This window comes from Bipolaris sorokiniana, assembly GCF_000338995.1.
Source record: "Bipolaris sorokiniana ND90Pr unplaced genomic scaffold COCSAscaffold_13, whole genome shotgun sequence".
Lineage (NCBI taxonomy): Eukaryota > Fungi > Ascomycota > Dothideomycetes > Pleosporales > Pleosporaceae > Bipolaris > Bipolaris sorokiniana.
In genome coordinates, this window is record NW_006911907.1 from 256,678 (window position 1) to 275,902 (window position 19,225).

Consider the following 19,225-nt stretch of genomic DNA (forward strand, 5'->3'; position numbering starts at 1 on the left):
AAGCTTGATCGGCTCAAACCTGGCATTGCACCTGTAGCACGCACGGCGATGAAAAAACAGCTCCAGCCCCAGCACCAGCACCCCACACGCGCTAAGATGCTGCAATACGTCTTCCAGCCATGAATCAGCCCCATATTGCCACCAGCACAACCATCAAGCGGCACTTGGCAAGCTTGGCAGCCCGCCGAGTTGAAGCTTACCAAGGCCTCTTATCACGTCTTGACACGGCTCGTGTGCTTGTTTACTGGGCCCACGCACAGCGGCTATTGGTGGATGAAGGGTCAGCCTCGTGTACGGATGCGCCCACTTGGCTGGATGTAGCAGGTCGCAAAGAGCTTTGTATGTGGGTTTGATTGTAAGCTGCATTTCAGGCATACAGTGATGTTAGGAGGAGCGATATCCCCGGTCTCTGGGCCCATTTGCAGCTACTACGAGCTGCAGGTGGTATGGAATTAGGTAACTAGTAAATAAGATAAATTGCACGGCATGCCCTGCAAGTTTAGAAACGATACTCCCTTTGCAATAAGCAGGCAATAGTTGCAATGGCCTATCTAAAGTCAATCGCAGCACTTGCTGCATGCGCTGCGGCGGTTGAAGCAGCAGCCCTTCATCCTCGCACTAACAAGACGCTGGTTGATTCAGTACGAGCATACATACATCCATTTTCCAAGTTGCTCTAACACGAATTACAGCAATCACTCCGCGACACGATTGACATTGACAACTTGTATGCCAAGGCCGAGATCCTTCAGGAGATTGCATACAACACACCGGGAAAGAACCGTGTGATTGGAAGCCAGGGCCACGAGGATACTGTGGAATACATCAAGGGCCAGCTCGAGGCATTCCCCGACTACTACGACGTGTACACTCAAGATGTGCCTCTCTCAATCGGAACCACTGCCACGCTCCGTGCAAACAACAAGACCATTGAGGCTTTTGCAGTAACTCTGGCTCCGGGCGGCAATGTTACTGGACCGCTGGTTGCTATTCCCAACTTGGGCTGTGAAGAGGTAGGTTCATGTTTTCGACTATATACCCAAAGAAGATATGAAGGAGCAAGACTAACTTTGAAAAGGCGGATTTTCCAGAATCTCTCGAGGGCTCCGTGGCTTTGATTAAGCGTGGTACATGCTCGTACGGCGAAAAGGTGCAGATTGCTGCTGCCAAGGGAGCCTCGGGCGTAGTGGCATGGAACAATGCTGAGGGTACTCTTGAGGGTTACTCGCTCCAAGTCCTGTATCCCAAGGGCAAGTTTGTCCCTGTAGCCGGTATCACCATGGGCCAAGGAGAAGCGCTTCTTGCGCAGCTCAACGCCGGTGTCAAGATCAACATCGACATGTCGACAAACGCCAAAGTGTTTAACACTCGCAACGTGATTGCTGAGACAAAGGCTGGCGACCACGACAACGTGATCCACGTCAGCGGCCATTCTGACTCGGTCACTGCTGGCCCAGGAATCAACGACAATGGATCGGGCACTATTTCCATTCTCGAAATTGCTATTCAACTGACCAACTTTACTGTCAACAACGCCGTGCGCTTCAGCTGGTGGACAGCAGAGGAAGCCGGTCTCCTCGGAGCCGAGTACTACGTGCACGAGCTGCCCCAAGCCGAGAAGGACAAGATCCGTCTTTTGCTCGACTTTGACATGATGGCATCGCCCAACTTTGCCTACCAAATCTACGATGGCGATGGCTCGGCATACAACCTAACTGGACCGGTTGGCTCAGCCGAGGCCGAACACGAGTTCGCCGCCTACTTTGACAGCATTGGTCTCAACCACACGGAGATTGAATTCGACGGCCGATCAGATTACGGTCCGTTCCTCGAGGCTGGCATTGCTTCTGGTGGCATTGCCGGTGGTGCCGAAGGCATCAAGACGGAAGAGGAGGCGGCCATGTTTGGCGGAGGTGCTGGCGTTCCTTACGACGTCAACTACCACGAGGATGGCGATACCGTCAACAACTTGAACCTCGAGGCGTGGATCGAGTTCACAAGGGCTATCGCGCATATGACTGCCAAGTACGCCGTCTCGTGGGACAGCATCCCGCCGAGGAACGCGACGGCTACGCAGAAGCGGTCGGAGAGGTATGCCGAGTTCAAGCAGGCGTTCCAGAAGACCAAGAGGTACCAGAGGTGGGTATAGATTGGGCTCGACCTCGAGACTTTAGGTAGTTCTGGGCCTAGATACGACTTTAATGGTGAATGTCAAAGAAATTCAAGGCAATGTTTGTGCAAGCAAAGTGGATGAATGGTAGAAACGAGTTTGTGGAATTGCACATGTCATTTGCCGTTTACAAGATGAACGGTTGCTTTACTCTTCGTCGTCATCGTCAACTACGGGTACAGGCTCGTCCTTGCCGGTCTTCTTGACTTTGCGGTCTTTCTCAGCACCAGCAGGCTTGGCGTCCTTTGCTTTCTTCTTGTCGTCTTCATCATCGTCGTCTTCATCGTCGACCTCGTCAGAAGCAGCATCCTGTTCTTCTTCGACGCTCAGCTCGGCCTCTTCCTCCTCGCTCTCATCCTCGTCCTCGTCCTCGTCCTTGCTTTTGGCTTTGGTAGTGCGCTTGGCCTTTTTCTTTGGCGCTATAAAAACAAAAAAAAAGTAAGACGAGAGTTGCGGAGAAGGGGTCAGGGACCACCATGGGTTACTCAGGATGACTTACGTGGCTCTTCCTCGTCCGAGTCGGCTGAATCAAAGTTTGAGCCTTCAGACTCTGCGTATCTGGATGGTTGGGTCAGTCTTGCTGCAGGTGTCGCATGCGCGCGCAAAGGGCATTGTTTCCATGAATGGGGCAAGAAGGGCCATGATAGCCGTGTCAAGTGTAGAGACAGAGCGGGAGTGAGTTGATTGCTGCAGGAGGGAAGAAGGAGCCGGCTGCCGCTGACTCCAGGGCTGTGACTGCCTTTGGAGGCATGCGCAGCGACCAGACAAGGTAACGGTACAAATCCAAAACATCAATTCGAGCATGCGCATAGAGGCGATGGCAATGAAGCCAAAACCACCGGATTGCGACGTGGTGGGTAGAGGCATGACGTCAAGAAAGCATCGACTTACTCTTCTTCTTCGTCGCTCTCGTCGCTAGGGAGGGCAACGAGCTCCTCGTCGTCGTTCTTCCTCTTCCTGGTAGTCATGGCGCCGGACTAGTCTATGAAAACAACAAAAAGTGCTGGTATGTGGCAGGATAATGGCACAGAAGCAAGAGGGCTCCAAAGACAGAGCAAGTTTGGGTGGCAGCAGGGAAAGAAAGCTATGGAGGTGAGCCTGGGGGCGGGGACCCAGGGCAACACAGACGGGGGCGCGGATGAAATAGCTGGCTGGGTACTCGGCCACGACGCACACACACAGACACACCCACACCTACGCAAGCCGCGCCCCCTTTACTTGCCTAAGAAGGAGGCTGGGAAGCGCAGGGCAGGGCAGGCCGGGCGACTGCAGGCCTCTTTTGCTCCATCGCCCAGCTCGGCCGCTTCGGGTAGACGGCGAGGAGCCAATCATGGCTTGTGCCGTCATCACCTGCGTTCCGAGCCCGCCATGGACGACACCCAGGCGGTTGCTGCAGGTACCGCGTCCGAGGAGCCTTAGGAGACAGGCTGTTGTTAGGCCTGTAGACAACACGACAAGGTGCTGTCTGGATGGCGGTGAGGGTAATAAATGTGCTTATCAATGCCGTTTGTCCTGTGGCTATGTACCGGGTATGTATGTGTGTACGGCATGGCGAATGAGCGATATCTGGGTGCTCAAGGTAGCCCCCAAGGCAATCCCTCCACTCGCTGCACGGCGGCATATTGAACTGTCTAGCGAGACGCCAAGATACGTCAGAAAATATGCAATCTATCACCTAGAAACATCTTGGGTATCCACACAGACGAAGCCGTCAAAATTGTAGCCGTTGGTCCGTATCCAAGTCGGCATGTTCGCAGCTCGAGGTGTAGCGTTCGTGGCCCAAACAGGCAATGAGCCCCACCGAATCGCACCAATCACCGCCCGCTCTGCCCCGCCTGCAGTACCGCGTCTTATTCGCGCGCCATCTTGACTGTCTTTCCATTTCCTCGACCAAATCTCGACTGCCTGCCCCCCCACGCTCGTTTGGCACCACACCACCACAGAACTGCGCTCGCCATGTCCGCGCCCCAGATCGCGAGGCCGGGCAGGGCCCCGCGCCTGTCGAGCCTGAACAAACCCGATTCCTACCAGTACCAGTCCTCCGCAACAAAACGAAGAGCCGCCGGCCCGCCCCAGCCCGTAAAACCCACCCAGCGCACCTACACCTGCTGCGAGGCACCCTTAATCAATTCCGCCGACGGCACCGTCATGTGCTACAACTGCGGAAAAGTCCACGACGAGAGCCAAATTGTTTCCGAAGTCACTTTTGGCGAAACTTCGGGCGGAGCAGCCATCGTCGAGGGTGGCTTCATCCATGCCAACCAGCGACATGCCAATTCCATGGGCGGCACCATGCGGGGTCTCGGTGGCATGGAGAGTAGGGAGCAGGCTGCTATGAACGGAAAGAACGCCATTCAAGCTCTGGGTGCTTCTCTCAACCAGCGCGAGGCAGTCATAGAACAGGCTTTTAGTTGGTACAAACTCGCCATGAACCACAGGTTCATCCAGGGTCGGCGCATGAGAAACGTCGCCGCTGTCTCCATCTACATGGCAGCCCGTAGGCAGCCCGAGAACACTCTCATGCTTATCGACTTGGCTGAGAAGATTCAAACAAACGTCTGGGCTTTGGGTGATACATACAAGCAGTTTTTGGAAATGCTCAAAGAGGAGGATCCTGCCCAGCTCGCTGGTAGCAAGGCTGTACAGGAGATTGAGCCCTTGATGTTGAAGTATTGCCGGAAACTTGAGTTTGGAGACGATTCTCATAGAGTAGCTGATGATGCCTGCAAGGTCTTGAAGCGCATGAATCGCGACTGGATGGTGCAAGGCCGCCAGCCCGCTGGATTGTGTGGTGCTTGTATTATCATTGCTGCTCGTATGAACAACTTTCGTCGTACCATCCGTGAGGTTGTCTATGTTGTCAAGGTCGCCGATTCCACCATTACTTCCCGTCTATACGAATACAAGAGGACACAGAGTGCAGCCTTGACTGTCAACCAATTCCGAGAGTTTGCGCCAAGACTGAAAGTCAAGGCTCAGCCGCCAGCCATCTGGAGGCGTGCAGAAAAGGAGGAGCGACAGGCGAAGAGAAGGAGACGGCTTCAAGGATACGATGATACTGCTGCATCTTTAGAGAACAAGCCAGGAAGCGGTGAAGTAGAGACTGGCATGGCTACAGCGCCAACGCGGACAAGCAAGAGACGAAAGTCTAATGATGGTTCATCACACCCAGTTTCTACTCAAAGCGGAGACATAAGCACTCGAGGAAGCGGCGTACCTGCAGAAGTCGAGGCTTTTGATGGCAATGCCGACGCAATGATCGATAGTGTCGCCACTGCGCTCGAGGAAGTCGAAGCAGGCGAGGCTACTGATCCAGACTTTGTCATGCCGAAGAAACGCGGTCGTCCCCCTAAGAAGCGAGTCCCCATCGTCGTTCCTGAAGAAGATCTCGAAATCGAGCAAGACATTGAGGAAGAACTCACGAATGCCATCAAGGACTGGGAGGGTATTTTCAAGGAATTCGCCAACAACGAAGACCACGATCTCCTCCGACGCTCCGGTTGGACGGCTGCCGAAATGGCACGCGCGGCCCAAGACAAACGCGACATCCCCATAAACACGGACCCTGAAATCGGCGAAGAAGAATTCGAAGACGACCCAGACGTCGCCACATGCATCCTAGGCCCCGAAGAAGTCCGCCGCAAAGAAGCCATCTGGATCACGGAAAACGAAGAATGGCTCCGCGCCCAGCAAGAAAAGATGCTCCTCGCCGAACTCGAGGCCGCAGAAGACAAGCCTAAGAAGCCCAAACAGAAACGCAAACACCACCAGATGGGTGACGGCAGCGTCCTCGAGGGTCAACCTGCTACTAGTGCTGCAGACGCCGCGCACAAGATGCTCAAGAAACGAGCGAATAAGGCGTTTAGCAATCACATCAATTACGATAGGCTCAAGGAACTTTTTCCAGGCGGTGGAACAAATGCTTCGGCTAGTCCCGCGGATAGCGCCCAAGGTACTAGTCCGGTGAATAGGTCTCCGCCTGCTTCTGCTCTCCAGCACCCAGTTACGGATGAGGATGCGGAGGGTGAAGAAGAAGGGGAGGAGGAGGAAGAGGAAGAGGAGATGCTAGGGGAAGAAGAGGAGGAAGAAGATCTCGAGTACAACTATCGGGATGATGATGATGAGGGGTTTGGGAATGAGAGTTATGACTACTAGGTTTCTAGCTTTTCTTTTTTCATGTCAGAGATGTTGCATGGCGATTTGGAAAGATTATATCTCAGCTTCTAGGCTTTCCTCTTTTCTACGACGATTTCCGAATAAAAAATTGGGGGGGCTTGGGCTTGGGCTTGGGTTGCATTTACAAACAGGTCTATTTGGCCTAGTTTTTCTCTCATTGCATTAGCTACCTATGGGGCTTTCATATCTCGGAGTTTGGTTCAACTGGTACATATCGGCGTGTACATACATATACCCCACACCGCTTCGGGCGAAGCATGACGTAGATTCTAATGAAAAAGGCGTTTAGTCCTTTTTTTCTCTCTTCCACTTTTGATCTTCCACTCTTCATCAGCCGTGTACAAAGCAAAACCACACATTCAGTATTCATCATGTCCAGGTCCTTGCTGTACAATTTTTTTTGTTATAGGGGAGGAATTCCCAATGATTCGATTGGTCCCTACTTCATAACTCGTGACACGCATGCTCATGCTACCCTAGATTTTTCCCGCAATTCAATAAGAAGGACCCGAGCCCAGATCCACACCCACACATACACACCCCGTGTTATGACCAAAACAACTGTTGAAAGTGACAAGAAAAGAGAACGAAAAGAAGAAACAAAACGCCGGGTTTTACCGTTGTGCGAGCACAAGAGTCTATCGATCAAGAAAGCATGCAACAAGAAATCCCCATTTTTCTCTCTTTCTTGTTTCAAGACCTACAAACTTCGCGGTCTACTTGTACACACATACACAAATCCTCTAGCACATCTTGTACTGTGCCTCGCCAGCAGACTGCCTGTGCATATCCTGGGTCTCGAGCTTGTAGGAGATGGTGATGTCCAAGTCGCGGTGGTTCTTCTCGCTGGGCTTATTCTCCAGAATACCGCTGATTGTCTCGCCTTCTTCGACAGTCAAGACGTCCTTAAGGTAGAAGACAGTCTGTTTCCAGTGCGTGTACTTTGTGTGAGGGCCGGTGGAGAAGCGGATGGGCTTATGGCAGGCGGCAAACTCAATGTCGAACCAGGCAATGACGGCGTGGACAAAGTCGTTGCGGCGTACCTTGAGCTCGTACGGTAACCGGAATGCGAGGTCGGCAACAGTGCACGTGTAAAGGTCGAGTGTGATGACCGGTGAAGGGTCAGTAACGACGGCCTTGATGTCAACAGTGTCGACGAGAGGTTCAGTCATGGCAGTGGCCTTGAGTGGGGAGTAGTCGAAGCCCCAAACGTTGTCCCAGACTGATCTCATTAGTATATCGGCAAACATCGCTGGGATTCACCAGACTTACAGCCAATCTTCTCATCCTTGTACTCGCCATCTTCGATACCGGCCATGAAAATGGTAGCCTTATCGGGGAAGATCAGGCCGTCCTTGACCAGGTACTTATCGCGCGCGTACAGGACAGTGTCCAACATGGACTCGTAGAGCAAGAAGTAGCCCATCCACTCGGATATTATTATGTCGACCTTGTCGAAGGGCAGGACCACCTCTTCCATCTTGCCTTGCAGCAGGGTAATCTTATCCGACAGGCCGTTTACCTCGACAATCTCCTTTGCCTTTTCAATAATAGTTGACATGTCAACGCCGATAACGTGCTTTGCACCGGCCTTGGCGGCGAACCTATATCCCAGGTATCAGTGTGTGTTTGAGTATTGTGTTCAGGCGGGGGAGCGCGGACATGCTGAGGATGGAGGTGCCGCATCCGACATCGAGGACGACCTTGTCCTTGAACAGGTGAGGGTTTTGGTAGATGGCGTCGCGGTAGCTCTTGGTTCGGACTTCATCTTTCTAGACGCGTAACATTAGCCAAGCTGCTTGTGGTTGTGACTGCAACATTTGCTCGGGCAAGGAAGGAAGTGGGGCACGCGTACCAGCATTTCCTCGTGGATGCCTTCACCCGCGCGTTAGTATCATTTTCATCAAGACATGGCATTCTTTACGGACCATGGTGGTTGTAACTGCGCAACACGACGTCAGTAAAATGTATCTTTGGAGCGTTCGCGAGTGCCTACCTGTTGAAATAATGCGCCTCAGAGTGCGCCATGCCCGTGAGAGGGTCCTTCCTTCCTGACTCTTGCTGGTTCGCCATGACGGTTGTAAAAGCTAAGGAATCTGAGAGTTGAGGAAGAGAAATTCTTGTAAGGCAAGCGAAGAGAGAGATTGGTTTTGCGATTGCCAAAAGGCAGGATACGGAAATTTTGGTTTTGGTAGAACCAGAAACGCACAGACACTAATCACCAAGGGTCTCAAAGCGGGGCAAGACATTGAGAAGCTAGTCCGAGAGAAGCTTGACACCACGATGATTAGATTTTCTAGCGCCTTGCAGCGCTGTTTTTTTCAGTACTAATACTAAGTTTGCATATTAAACAATGTGCATAAGTACAATGACAAGGGAATCCAAACAACAAGTCGCGCCAGCAGCAAAGGCCGATTGTCAATCAATTTGTTGGCCCAAGGAGGAAAGGTAGACCGAGTGGGGTATATCATGCCGAAAAGCAGAAGCCACCCTCATCGTAGTCGTCGTTTGCTCATCATCGTTGTCATAAAGTCATAGATATTTTTGTTCGTAAAGTCGTCATCGTCGTCTCAGCGAGTGTTGAGCATGTCGGTGCAGAGACGGGCAGACCAGCATGCCTCGTGTCTACTGTGTACATCTGGCAACCCTCAAGCCATGCCAATTCGATAGAAGCTCTCTCTGAATTGTTTTGCATCTGTCCTTCTAGTCAGTAACGAAATGAGTACACTAAATTGGACCGTCATACCTTCAGGGGTTGTGAAAGTGAGCCGGTATTTGCCCGTAGGTCCCTTGGGCAGCCTGTAACTGTCGCAGAACACGTACGGATGCAACTTTTCGAACTGTATCGTGTCGGGACTGACACGTTTCATCCAGTCCCTGCGTCCAACGTACTGTGTAACGAAGGCAGTCCAGATGGGTATGGTGTTCATTGGACCTCGACGAGCAGTAGCCTCGAAACGCACGCAGCCCGCATCTTCATCATAGTAGATACGGAAAGCATGTAGATATCTGTTGTCTGTAGTCTCACTGAGTCTTGTTAGAAATGCTCAATACTGAATATTCCGTTGATAGCTTACCCGCTAAATATGATGCTCTCGGGCTCGAAAAAATCGACAAGTCCCTCTGGAACAGTAGTTTGGTCTTGTCGCTTCATGGCAATGGCGGTACAGTAGAACAGAACCATACCTAGGTCATTGTTAGAGGAGCTTTGCAATGACAGTATTCAAGGTGCTTACGTTCGTAGAGGGGGAAGCGTAACCTAGCCCAGAGATCTAGTTGTCCATCGCGACGATTGGCCCGACAGAGCTGTAGGCATGAACCTGCTCGCCGCAGCGCCAGCGCTGTGACTGGGATCTGATATCTCATGCGGCGGCCTTCAGAGTCCATGGAAAGGAACAGGATTCGCGCACGATTGTCTTCAGCTCTGCAGTACATCCTTACCCATACGTTGGTAGCTTCGAAAGGCAATTCCAATACTTTCTCAAACCCGTCGTCTTGCAACATTCCGATCACACGAGGTTCGTTCCTTCCAAAGCATTCGGTAGCCTCGCCCAGTGTCTGAAATGGTGTTGAGCCGTGGCGCCCATCAAATATCTTCATAGCCCAATGTGCAGCGGGCTCGGAATCGGTGGATTGACTCGAATAGGCCTGTGATGATGCAGACGAGTGTGTGGGCGATTGAGGGATCTCTGGAACAGGTGGTGGGACAAAGGGTATATCTCCTATGCCGCCCCATGTTGGGGCAATATGAGCTCGATGCGGTAGAGGCGATGACGGATGTTGGTAGTTGTAATTGGCAACTGGATATGTAGGGTGACTGTGTATTTTCGGTCGGGAAACTCTGGGAGAAGATGGCTTTGGTGTTTTGGCACCACTTCTGCCGCTACCTTGGACCGAAAGCTTGCTGAAGTATGATTCTATCGGCTTCTGTTTCTTGAGCAACTTGGATAATGAAACCTTGTAGTTTGCCAACTCAACATCATTTTCCTCTCTACAGCAAGTCAGCGGTCTTCACATGGACAGCTCAATTCCATCACATACCCTTTTAATGTGTCGTGCATGCCCTGTAGGTACATTCTGACTGCTTCGAACCTTTGGGGCAAGGACATGCCTTGTGTCTTGAAATCCGCAAGTGCATCCTCCCATATGATGGCGTAAGGCGGGGTGCCTGGGAAAGCGCCTGGCGCCGCGTGTCGACTTCTCTTTGACTTGCTGAAGATGTCTTGGACGTCATCAAGTGTATGCCCTAGAGTTGGAAGACAAATTTCGAGATCTTTGATAATGTAGGTTGCGTATCCTCTGTAGCTGATGGACCTGAGTGCATCATCCAACTCACGCAAAGCGTGCGAAATGGCATACAGCTCAGCCATATAGCCTCTGATGTCCTTGCGGTATTGGGGGATCTCGCCCTCGAAGCCGAGAAGGCCATTGGCGGTCTCCTCAGCCTCCTTGGCGTAGTCCAGTAGTCGCCAATCCATGGCGGAGGGTGAGCCGGGGATTATACAACCGAGAAGAGATGATTACAAGTAACGCATAGTTTGGACGTCAGAAAGTCGGTGGTGAAGAGACGGAGTGGCGTTCGAGCGATAACGCTATAAGGTGAGCGTCTGGGGTAGCCGTCTGGTGGCATGCGCGCTTGAAGAGGGTCGGCTCTTGACGTGGTTATGCAGCAGCACGCCGGTGAGAAAGCCAATGGCTTGTGCCGACAAATTCCCTTACCAAACCTGCATGTAACCCGCAATCTCGCTTCCTCTTTTGCACGCTTTGTCTGATCGTACAATCTAGCCCCCAAACCAAACTTTTTTCGTCCTGCTTTGTTTTTGCGCTCCGCGCAATTGTGTGCGCGGTAAGGCCGAGCCAAAGTGCTATCGTGGGTGGTCGAAGACGCCACTCCTGCACACTCCTGCAGGGCTGCGCTGTCAGTAGGAGATGGATCGGCAGACGCAGAGACAGTGATGGAGAATCGGCCGAAGTGTGCTGGTTGTTTGAATCGATGACCTGGTCCGCTTGCGTGCTGCCTCGAGGCGCTGTCGGACGGTGTCCTGCCTGACATATCCCCACTCGTAGCCCGGACTAGTCCTGCAACGTAAGCAATGCGGTCAAACAATGATCAAGAGTCTGGTGTCCGAGGCCACTGGCGGTCTGCGTCGGAAGCGTGTGGCTTGACAAGCGCCGGCCAGCCCTGGATAGAGGGGAAAGAGGAACATGGCTCGAATCCCAGTTCCAAGGAAGAGCGGCTGGAACAGCTGTGAACAGTCAAGAAACCACTTTGTCACAAACGCTAGGCGCAGGTCGTCAAAATATATATATGTGTGTGTGTTTGACAAAAGTAAGACTGCGCCTCACTCTGTCAAGCCACAATCACAGAGGCTGCCAACCATGCTTTTAGTCTTGACGAGGCAACCAGATGAGCAGCCGTAACAATAATCTATTCTTGTTGGGTACTACACCGGTGGGGCCGACGACGGCCAGCCTATCGACTTGGCAGCTCAAGAATGCACATGTTCGCGTCTGCCTATCTTCCCAGCGCTTTCAGCCGCTCGTCCACGAGCTTCGACACCATCTTCTCTAGTATGGCGAACTCGCCATTGGTTGAGCCTTCAAAATACCCAGCCACGCTCTTCTCTACGTATTTGCCTACTTGGTCTACTTCGACATTGACGTCGTCACCAGGCTTCTTGCTCGCCGTCACTACCTTTTCCTGTGTATAGGCGATAAGCATCACCTCCCACCACCCATTAGGGCCATCCTGGACCTTGGTCACTGTCAAGCTTGCGCCGTCTATCGTGACATAGCCCTTCTCCACAATGTATCGTAGCACCGCCGTGTCGCGAGGTTTGAAGCGGAAGGTAAGGGCATTGCCGTCTGGAGTTACCGACTCGATAGTAGCGATAGTGTCGACATGGCCTTGCACAAAGTGACCGCCCATGCGTGTATTTGCCGAGACGGCGCGCTCGAGGTTGACCTTGGAACCCTCCTTGAGCGAGCCCAGGTTTGTTCGCCGGAGTGTCTCGGGCGCGCATCCAATCTTAAACGAGGATTTGGTGAACTCGGTAACGGTAAGACATGTGCCTGTCCGAGTCAGACAGCAACCTTAGCAGTATTCGCTGCGACGTACCGTTGACGCTGATGCTGTCACCCAAATGGGCATCACCTAGGATATCCTCACATCCCGTAATGGTCAGAGACGTGCCGCCGCCTCCCGACGCTGTCTGATCGAGCTTCTCAAGGGCGGCAACAGCTAGCTATCATTAGCGCTATCGCGCGGAAAAGATGTCGTGTGACTGCTTACTGCCAATCGTTTCAACAAGTCCAGTGAACATGGTGGGGTAACGGATTGGAGAAGGAAGCAATGACGGCGGGCTGCAGCTTCCGACTGCCTCGGAACTAGAACTAGTAGCGCATTTCGGGAATACCCAATACAAGCATCCCCCACGTCTAATACATGTCGTTACTCCTCACACCTCAATTCCAATATGATAGGCTCTGTTGTACGAAGCCCGAGATACGCTTTTCAAAAGGTGTCGCCAATCCCAAGGCTCAGCTGGGCTAGATCAAGTCATGTCAGGCGGCTTGCGACCGCAGCTGCAAGTGGAGATGGATCTGATCTTCCGTTAGCTGGCATCAAAGTGCTGGACATGACAAGAGTCCTTGCTGGTGTGAGTATCTCAGCCCTTAGTCTGTTGGGACTATTCTAAAATCTTTAGCCATATTGCACACAAATTTTAGGAGATCTTGGGTACGACATGGACTGCTCTGTATGGACCAACGAACACAGTTGGCAGCACTGACGAATTGGGAATTGACTGTGTCCTAGAGCCGACGTTATCAAGATTGAACATCCTACCAGAGGAGGTACATCAGAATTTAATCACGTGCATCAGGTAGACGCTGACCAAGACGAAAAGATGACACTCGTGCATGGGGACCACCCTATGCCAAGTATACCGACGAACAAGAGGGACCAGGCGAAAGTGCATACTACTTAGGCGTAAGGCTGCTTGTTGTCTTGACCCACTTGAGACTAAGCATGGACAGGTCAATCGAAACAAACGATCCATGGGATTGTCGTTTCAGCATCCTGCTGGTGTAGACATCCTCCATCGCCTTGTCAAAGAATGCGACGTGCTTGTTGAGAACTATCTTCCTGGATCCCTCGCAAAGTATGCCATGGACTACGATACCGTTTCAAAGATCAACCCGAATATAGTTTACGCCAGTATCACAGGCTATGGTCAGACCGGGCCGTATAGGAATAGGGCTGGCTACGATGTTATGGTAGAAGCGTATGCTAAATAGTTGTCTGTCAGTGTTAGAGTGCAAGCTAACATGAGCTCAGCGAAATGGGCCTCATGCACATAACCGGAACTCGCGATGGCCCGCCCGTAAAGGTCGGCGTTGCAGTAACCGACTTGACAACCGGCCTCTACACATCCAACTCTATCATCGCGGCTCTTTTCCGGCGCTTCAGGAGCCCTGGATCCGGTGGTCAGCATATTGACGTTGCCCTTTCAGACTGTCAAGTGGCCACCCTGGCTAATATTGCTAGCTCTTGTCTCATCAGTGGTCAGCGCGATTCTGGACGCTGGGGGACCTCGCACCCATCGATTGTGCCCTACAAGGCGTTCAAGACAGCTGATGGGGACATTCTGCTTGGCGGAGGCAACGACAAGCTATATGGAACACTGTGCAATAGGCTGGGTAAACCTGAGTGGATTACGGATGAGAAGTTCAAAACGAATGCATTAAGAGTAAAGCATAGGGATGAGCTGGAGGAGTTGATCGAAGCGGAAACGCGAAAGAAAAGCACCCAGGAGCTGTTAGATATCTTTGAGGGAAGCGGAATGCGTAAGTGGTTCTGGTTACCTTTTTCAAGCAACCATTGGACTGACTTGTATAGCCTATGCTGCCATCAACGATGTTCAAGATACGCTGAATCACGAGCACGGTATGTTTTGCATTGACACCGCAATGACTTTGCACTGGTGAATACTAACCGTATTAAGTGCTTGCGCGTAACATGGTCAAAGAGGTCGAGCACCCAGCATGCGGGCCAATCAAGCTGGTAAACACGCCGGTGAAATGGTCGCAGTCTACTCCAGGAATCCGACTGCCACCACCGTTGCTGGGTCAGCATACCAATGAGATTCTGAGTGATACGCTAGGAATGAGCAAAGAGGATGTGGAGGCCTTGCGGAGCGAAGGTGTTGTTGCGTAGTTGCCAGGTCGATATCATCGGAAGCATGGCACCCGCGTAAATCAGGCTTCGAGTCCGAGGCGTAAATTACTATACAAAGGTACATGGCATGGTTAGATGTCTGGAAAGGGTCTAGAACGTGCCGTCCAAGATGCTAGTGCAAGGAACATCGATGCGCCATGACGCGATGCGGGAAACCACCTATGTTGCCAGGGCAATCGCGGCCGGGGCTTGTTTACCGGCACACACGAGCATGGCTGGGTCCATATTAGTGGTACACCATTGTTAACTAACTTTGGGCCTGCATCCTGCGCAAGAGACTCTCACGTACACATACGTACATCCCCTCACCATGGACGCCCCGACGCGCCCCTCTAGTTCGCTCTTCAATGTCTTTTTGCGCCTGCGCCCCTCCAACGCTACAAATGCCCGCTTCCTCACCGTCGAGGAAAGCGATCAAAGCCACCCAACGCATATCACGATACAGCCGCCTACAAACACGAATGATAAACGAAAGCGAGCCGTGGAGCGTTTTGCCTTCACGCAAGTCTTTGAGGAAGATGCGCAGCAAATGCATCTGTTCAAGGGCACGGGCATCGTCCAAATGATTGAGGGCGTCATGGGCGCACCAGGCCACCATGGACGAGATGGACTATTTGCAACGCTAGGCTGCAGTGGCTCCGGAAAGGTGTGTTGCACTATATGCGACATTGGGGTTCCCGGTATTAACACACGGACAGAGCCATACAATTCTTGGAACCAAAGCCCAGCGTGGTTTGGTTCAGATGACGCTTGATACTGTCTATCAAGCCTGTGACGGGCAACTCGTACAGTCTTTCTATGGGGCCCCGGCCTTCTCGTCACTGGCGGCAGCCGATGTCTCGGATTCTCAGATGTACACTGCAACCGCATACTTGGATACAGTATATGGAGACAACCAATCTGAACGATTTCCTTCAAGAGCGCAAACTCCCATGCAGGTAAGTTGCTTCCTTTATATTGCAGACTACTGCAGACAAGAGCTCATTGGTGAAATAGGATTGTAGTATATTCTCCACGGGTAGCAACTGGAAATCAAATAAGATCCCGCGGCCGTCATTGCTGCCTCAGACCCCTTCTGTTGACGATATTCACCTTCCAGAAGACCCGACCGTAGAATACGCAATCGTCATGTCCATGTACGAAGTATATAACGACCGTATCTTTGACCTTTTGAGCGGCAGCGCCTCAAAAAACAAGAACCACAGTGTGAAGCGTAGGGCGCTGCTCTTCAAGAATACTGAGCAGAGTCCGGATCGCAAAGTCGTTGCTGGGCTTACCAAAATTATCTGTGGCAGCTATGAGGAAGCTATGATGATACTTGAGACCGGTCTCATGGAGCGCAAGGTCACTGGCACTGGAAGCAACGCCGTGAGCTCACGTAGCCACGGCTTTTTCAACATTGAGATCAAGAAGCGCAATGCGGAAAACAAAGGCCCTTGGTCTAGCAGCAATCTCACCATTGTTGACTTGGCAGGATCAGAGCGTGCTCGGAATGCTAAGACCGCCGGTGAAACACTTGCTGAGGCCGGTAAGATCAATGAGTCTCTTATGTATCTTGGCCAGTGCATGCAGATGCAGTCGGACAATGCAGGTGGCTCAAAGGTATGCTCAACATCATTCCCCTGAAAAGAAATCGTATACTAATCAGTCAACAGAACATTGTTCCGTTCCGTCAGTGCAAACTTACTGAACTTCTCTTCTCAAATTCGTATCCTTCTTCCTCCCGAACAGCGCAACAACATCGGTCAGCCCAAAAGTCCATCATGGTCGTCACAGCAGACCCGAAGAGCGACTACAACGCGACATCCCAAATCCTCCGCTACTCCGCCCTTGCACGAGAAGTAACTGTACCGCGAATCCCGTCCACAACAGAGACGATTCTGGCAAGTTTACCACAGAAGCGGCCTGGCACATCATCTTCTGCTCGCACAGCGTCATCCGGCCGAGCCTCACCCGCTGCAATCATGGAAGAGCTCGAAAACGCCAATGCCGAAGTAGCTCGCCTGACTGCCGAACTAGAAGTCTTTGCCCTCCGCTTGTCTGAAGAGACGGCTCGACGTAAAGCCGCCGAATCATCATGGGCCGCAGCGGAAGACCACTTAGTGGACTTTGAACAAGAAATCCGCGACGAGTGCTACCACGAAATGGAAGCAGCAGTCGACCAAGAACGCCGCAGGTGGCAAACCGCGCTAGAGAACGAACAAGACAACCAACAAGCCCACATCGACTCAAAAATCGACGTAGTAATCCGTGCAACGAAGGCCCAAATGAAGCAAGACATCAAAGTATACGAAGACCCGGACCCGGAGCTGCGAGATCGTGTCGAGGAGCTGGAACGAGAAAACGAGATGCTAAGAGCCAAACTCGAGGCTCATGAACGCGAGACGCAGCAGCGATCTGCGAGTCCCATCAAGAGAATGAGAGTGCTTAAAGCGAAAAAGTGGGCGGATCCGAGCGCTTATGCCATGGATGATGAATGAAAGGCACGACCTGTGTTACGCGCTATGTTACGATATTGTTTTTGCATGGAATGGCGTTTCTTCAAAAACCACTTTTCTCTTCGTTGAAGTAACCATGGCGATGGTTTTGTTTGGGTTTGAGGTTTGGCTTATAAACGGTTGTAATAAGGGGGCTCTTCTTTTCTTTTTTCCTGGTTGTTTTTCAATTATCTTCTCGAGATACCACACTTTACCTCTTGTAATTCTTTTTGGATTTCTCAGTAATGGAATTACATTTCTGTTTGGACGCATGACTTTGGGCATCTGTATTGATGATGGTAATACAACAATATGCTTGACTCGGGGGGTTTTTTTTTGCAAAGGTGAGTCTCTGTCACGAATTATTTTGCTTCTTGTTTTCACATGGAGACCGTGGTCACATCCGCACCTCTTGGTCAATCGCTCCTCCGAAGAGTTTCACTGTGGAAGATGCTGCTCGGCAGTATCCTAGACCACCTTCTGTCCCTCGCCCAAGCCATCCAGCGTACCATCCGCACCCATGCCCGTGCCATCACCTTTCCACCCGTGACTAAAAACCTCAAAGTTGTCGTCGACAAGCCAATTTAGGTCTTCGCTCTCAGGACGCAACGTCCGCGCAAGTCCGTTGCCGGCTTTGGGGTAATGTGCAGGCGGATCCGTGTCGTAGCCGTCGTCTTCGTCGTACTGGTTGCCAGCCAGATCAATCGTCGTGAGGGGCTGATTACTGTTATCGCCCAGGGTTTGGGCTTCTGTCGATCCCAATTCCGACTGTGGGTGTGACGAGAACTGGGGTGTGGCACCATTTGCAGGTGATGTTGTTGAGGGCTGTTGGAGGGTTGGCGGAGGAGGCTGTTGCTGGTTCTGTTGCTCTTGTACTTGCTGTTGCTGTTGTTGCTCTTGCGGTTGCGCTTTGGCGTTTGATGTGTCGGATATAAGAGTCCGAACGTTTGGAGGGAAGACGGGGAGCTCCGGATGTCGGATTGTGGCTGTTAGGAGGAGGCCGACTAGTTGATGTTGAGGGAGTGTAGAAAAGTATGCACGTTTCTGCTCAAGTCAGCATATGAAGGCATCGCAGATGCACGTAGCTATTGGAAGAGTGGCATACTTGATCAACTGACAGGTCCTCGGCAGCAATTAGATCGTGTGCACCCTCAACAGCAATCTGCTTTGCCCGCGTACATGGAGTACATAAAAACTCCTTCTCTAGCACAGTGACGACTTCGTTATCGATAGGCGGATCGTGACAGTATTGGTGATAGGCAGTACTACAGGCATCACAGAATACTATCCGGTTGTTCGACGGGTCGGTCTCCCGGTGGCACGTCTTGCACTTGGCGGCGAGGAGCGTCTTAGTTGACTTTCTCCGCTTTACACCTTGAGCCGGCTCTGGAATGACTGGGACGAATGCGACAGGCTTGTTGACACTGCGGCCAGACTTTGTCCTCGTAGGAAGTGGTGTGTACGAATCCGAGACGTCCGAGTCGCCGTCGTCGTTCTACATGACGTTAGTCTTCAATCTTCCCGCCTGTTGCATAAACTGACATGGCTTTCCTCGTCGCTGTCGGAGCGCTTTCGCTTGCCTCCTCTTCCACCCCGCCCGCCGCGCCCCCGTCCACGCCCTCTGCCAGATGCGCGGCCAGACGACGTGGGCGCAGGCAATGCGCCGACTTCGGTCTTGAGGCCGCTCGGCGTGCTCACTCTGCCTCCTCTTCCTCTGCGCCCAGTGGCCACGGCAGGTGGGGGTGTCGGTAGCTTGTCGCTCGTGACATAACTCTGGAGGATTTCTGCCCGCTTGGCCTCAAATGCAGCACTGCCGGCGGCATGGCCACTCTTTCCCTGAAGCCTCTCAAGAATCGCAGCCGTCGAGGCCGAATACTGTGGGAAACTTGGGCCGCTAGTAGCGCCAGCAGTTGCGCCTGGTGGGGAGGAAGCCATTTGGGATGAGCATGCTGGGGGCATAGCCATGGGTGTTGTCGATTGCGGCGTGACAGCCGACGTACTGATTGCGCCGTTGCCACCAGCATTGTCGGCAACACTCTGGTCAGTTGAGCCGTTTGACGGATTCATCTTGGCCTGCAAAGCCCCGCGACTGGTAACATGTGACTCGGGATGCCGTAATTGCGCACGTTGGCCGAGTAGAGAGCAATGCTGAGACTCGACAGT

At 52.2% G+C, this 19,225-nt stretch overlaps 7 protein-coding genes across 7 annotated transcripts; 3 read left to right on the top strand and 4 right to left on the bottom strand.

Annotated features, from left to right (window-relative positions):
• Nucleotides 1–262: 262 nt before the first annotated feature.
• Nucleotides 263–2,602, top strand: COCSADRAFT_236324 (uncharacterized protein). The gene is made up of 3 exons (XM_007705022.1): nt 263–641; nt 693–1,013; nt 1,079–2,602. The coding sequence occupies exons 1-3, from the start codon at nt 543–545 to the stop codon at nt 2,147–2,149; spliced, it is 1,491 nt and encodes a 496-aa protein (XP_007703212.1). The 5' UTR covers nt 263–542; the 3' UTR covers nt 2,150–2,602.
• Nucleotides 2,603–4,066: 1,464 nt separating this feature from the next.
• Nucleotides 4,067–6,632, top strand: COCSADRAFT_39548 (uncharacterized protein). The gene has a single exon (XM_007704867.1). The coding sequence runs from the start codon at nt 4,127–4,129 to the stop codon at nt 6,323–6,325; it is 2,199 nt and encodes a 732-aa protein (XP_007703057.1). The 5' UTR covers nt 4,067–4,126; the 3' UTR covers nt 6,326–6,632.
• Nucleotides 6,633–6,673: 41 nt separating this feature from the next.
• On the bottom strand, nt 6,674–8,521 carry COCSADRAFT_39549 (uncharacterized protein). The gene is made up of 6 exons (XM_007704868.1): nt 8,343–8,521; nt 8,275–8,288; nt 8,202–8,221; nt 8,009–8,118; nt 7,619–7,950; nt 6,674–7,568 (listed from the first exon to the last, which is right to left on the bottom strand). Exons 1-6 carry the CDS (start codon nt 8,417–8,419, stop codon nt 7,090–7,092), a joined length of 1,032 nt encoding a protein of 343 aa, XP_007703058.1. The 5' UTR covers nt 8,420–8,521; the 3' UTR covers nt 6,674–7,089.
• Nucleotides 8,522–8,994: 473 nt separating this feature from the next.
• COCSADRAFT_174161 (uncharacterized protein) lies at nt 8,995–10,824 on the bottom strand (the record flags this gene model as incomplete). The annotated part of the gene is made up of 5 exons (XM_007705023.1): nt 8,995–9,041; nt 9,093–9,373; nt 9,424–9,532; nt 9,583–10,337; nt 10,388–10,824. 5 exons carry the CDS (start codon nt 10,822–10,824, stop codon nt 8,995–8,997), a joined length of 1,629 nt encoding a protein of 542 aa, XP_007703213.1.
• An 810-nt stretch (nt 10,825–11,634) lies between these two features.
• Nucleotides 11,635–12,689, bottom strand: COCSADRAFT_39552 (uncharacterized protein). The gene is made up of 3 exons (XM_007704869.1): nt 12,639–12,689; nt 12,465–12,587; nt 11,635–12,418 (listed from the first exon to the last, which is right to left on the bottom strand). Exons 1-3 carry the CDS (start codon nt 12,667–12,669, stop codon nt 11,862–11,864), a joined length of 711 nt encoding a protein of 236 aa, XP_007703059.1. The 5' UTR covers nt 12,670–12,689; the 3' UTR covers nt 11,635–11,861.
• Nucleotides 12,690–12,822: 133 nt separating this feature from the next.
• Nucleotides 12,823–17,065, top strand: COCSADRAFT_174163 (uncharacterized protein; the record flags this gene model as incomplete). Its single annotated transcript, XM_007705024.1, has 12 exons — nt 12,823–13,005; nt 13,054–13,085; nt 13,164–13,201; nt 13,255–13,337; nt 13,385–13,632; nt 13,686–14,194; nt 14,247–14,294; nt 14,353–14,563; nt 14,922–15,231; nt 15,284–15,523; nt 15,582–16,187; nt 16,241–17,065. The coding sequence occupies 12 exons, from the start codon at nt 12,823–12,825 to the stop codon at nt 17,063–17,065; spliced, it is 3,333 nt and encodes a 1,110-aa protein (XP_007703214.1).
• A 465-nt stretch (nt 17,066–17,530) lies between these two features.
• On the bottom strand, nt 17,531–19,196 carry COCSADRAFT_149041 (uncharacterized protein; the record flags this gene model as incomplete). Its single annotated transcript, XM_007705025.1, has 3 exons — nt 18,605–19,196; nt 18,168–18,557; nt 17,531–18,106 (listed from the first exon to the last, which is right to left on the bottom strand). The coding sequence occupies exons 1-3, from the start codon at nt 19,127–19,129 to the stop codon at nt 17,531–17,533; spliced, it is 1,491 nt and encodes a 496-aa protein (XP_007703215.1). The 5' UTR covers nt 19,130–19,196.
• Nucleotides 19,197–19,225: the final 29 nt, after the last annotated feature.

Coding starts and splice junctions, on each gene's coding strand:
- COCSADRAFT_236324 (XM_007705022.1), top strand. CDS start 543: ATGGCCTATCTAAAGTCAATCGCAGCACTTGCTGCATGCGCTGCGGCG. Junction 642..692: donor ACAAGACGCTGGTTGATTCA/GTACGAGCATAC, acceptor CACGAATTACAG/CAATCACTCCGCGACACGAT. Junction 1,014..1,078: donor CCAACTTGGGCTGTGAAGAG/GTAGGTTCATGT, acceptor AACTTTGAAAAG/GCGGATTTTCCAGAATCTCT.
- COCSADRAFT_39548 (XM_007704867.1), top strand. CDS start 4,127: ATGTCCGCGCCCCAGATCGCGAGGCCGGGCAGGGCCCCGCGCCTGTCG.
- COCSADRAFT_39549 (XM_007704868.1), bottom strand. CDS start 8,419: ATGGCGAACCAGCAAGAGTCAGGAAGGAAGGACCCTCTCACGGGCATG. Junction 7,951..8,008: donor GGCACCTCCATCCTCAGCAT/GTCCGCGCTCCC, acceptor CCTGGGATATAG/GTTCGCCGCCAAGGCCGGTG. Junction 7,569..7,618: donor CAAGGATGAGAAGATTGGCT/GTAAGTCTGGTG, acceptor TAATGAGATCAG/TCTGGGACAACGTTTGGGGC.
- COCSADRAFT_39552 (XM_007704869.1), bottom strand. CDS start 12,669: ATGTTCACTGGACTTGTTGAAACGATTGGCA. Junction 12,588..12,638: donor ACTTGTTGAAACGATTGGCA/GTAAGCAGTCAC, acceptor AATGATAGCTAG/CTGTTGCCGCCCTTGAGAAG. Junction 12,419..12,464: donor TGACAGCATCAGCGTCAACG/GTACGTCGCAGC, acceptor TGACTCGGACAG/GCACATGTCTTACCGTTACC.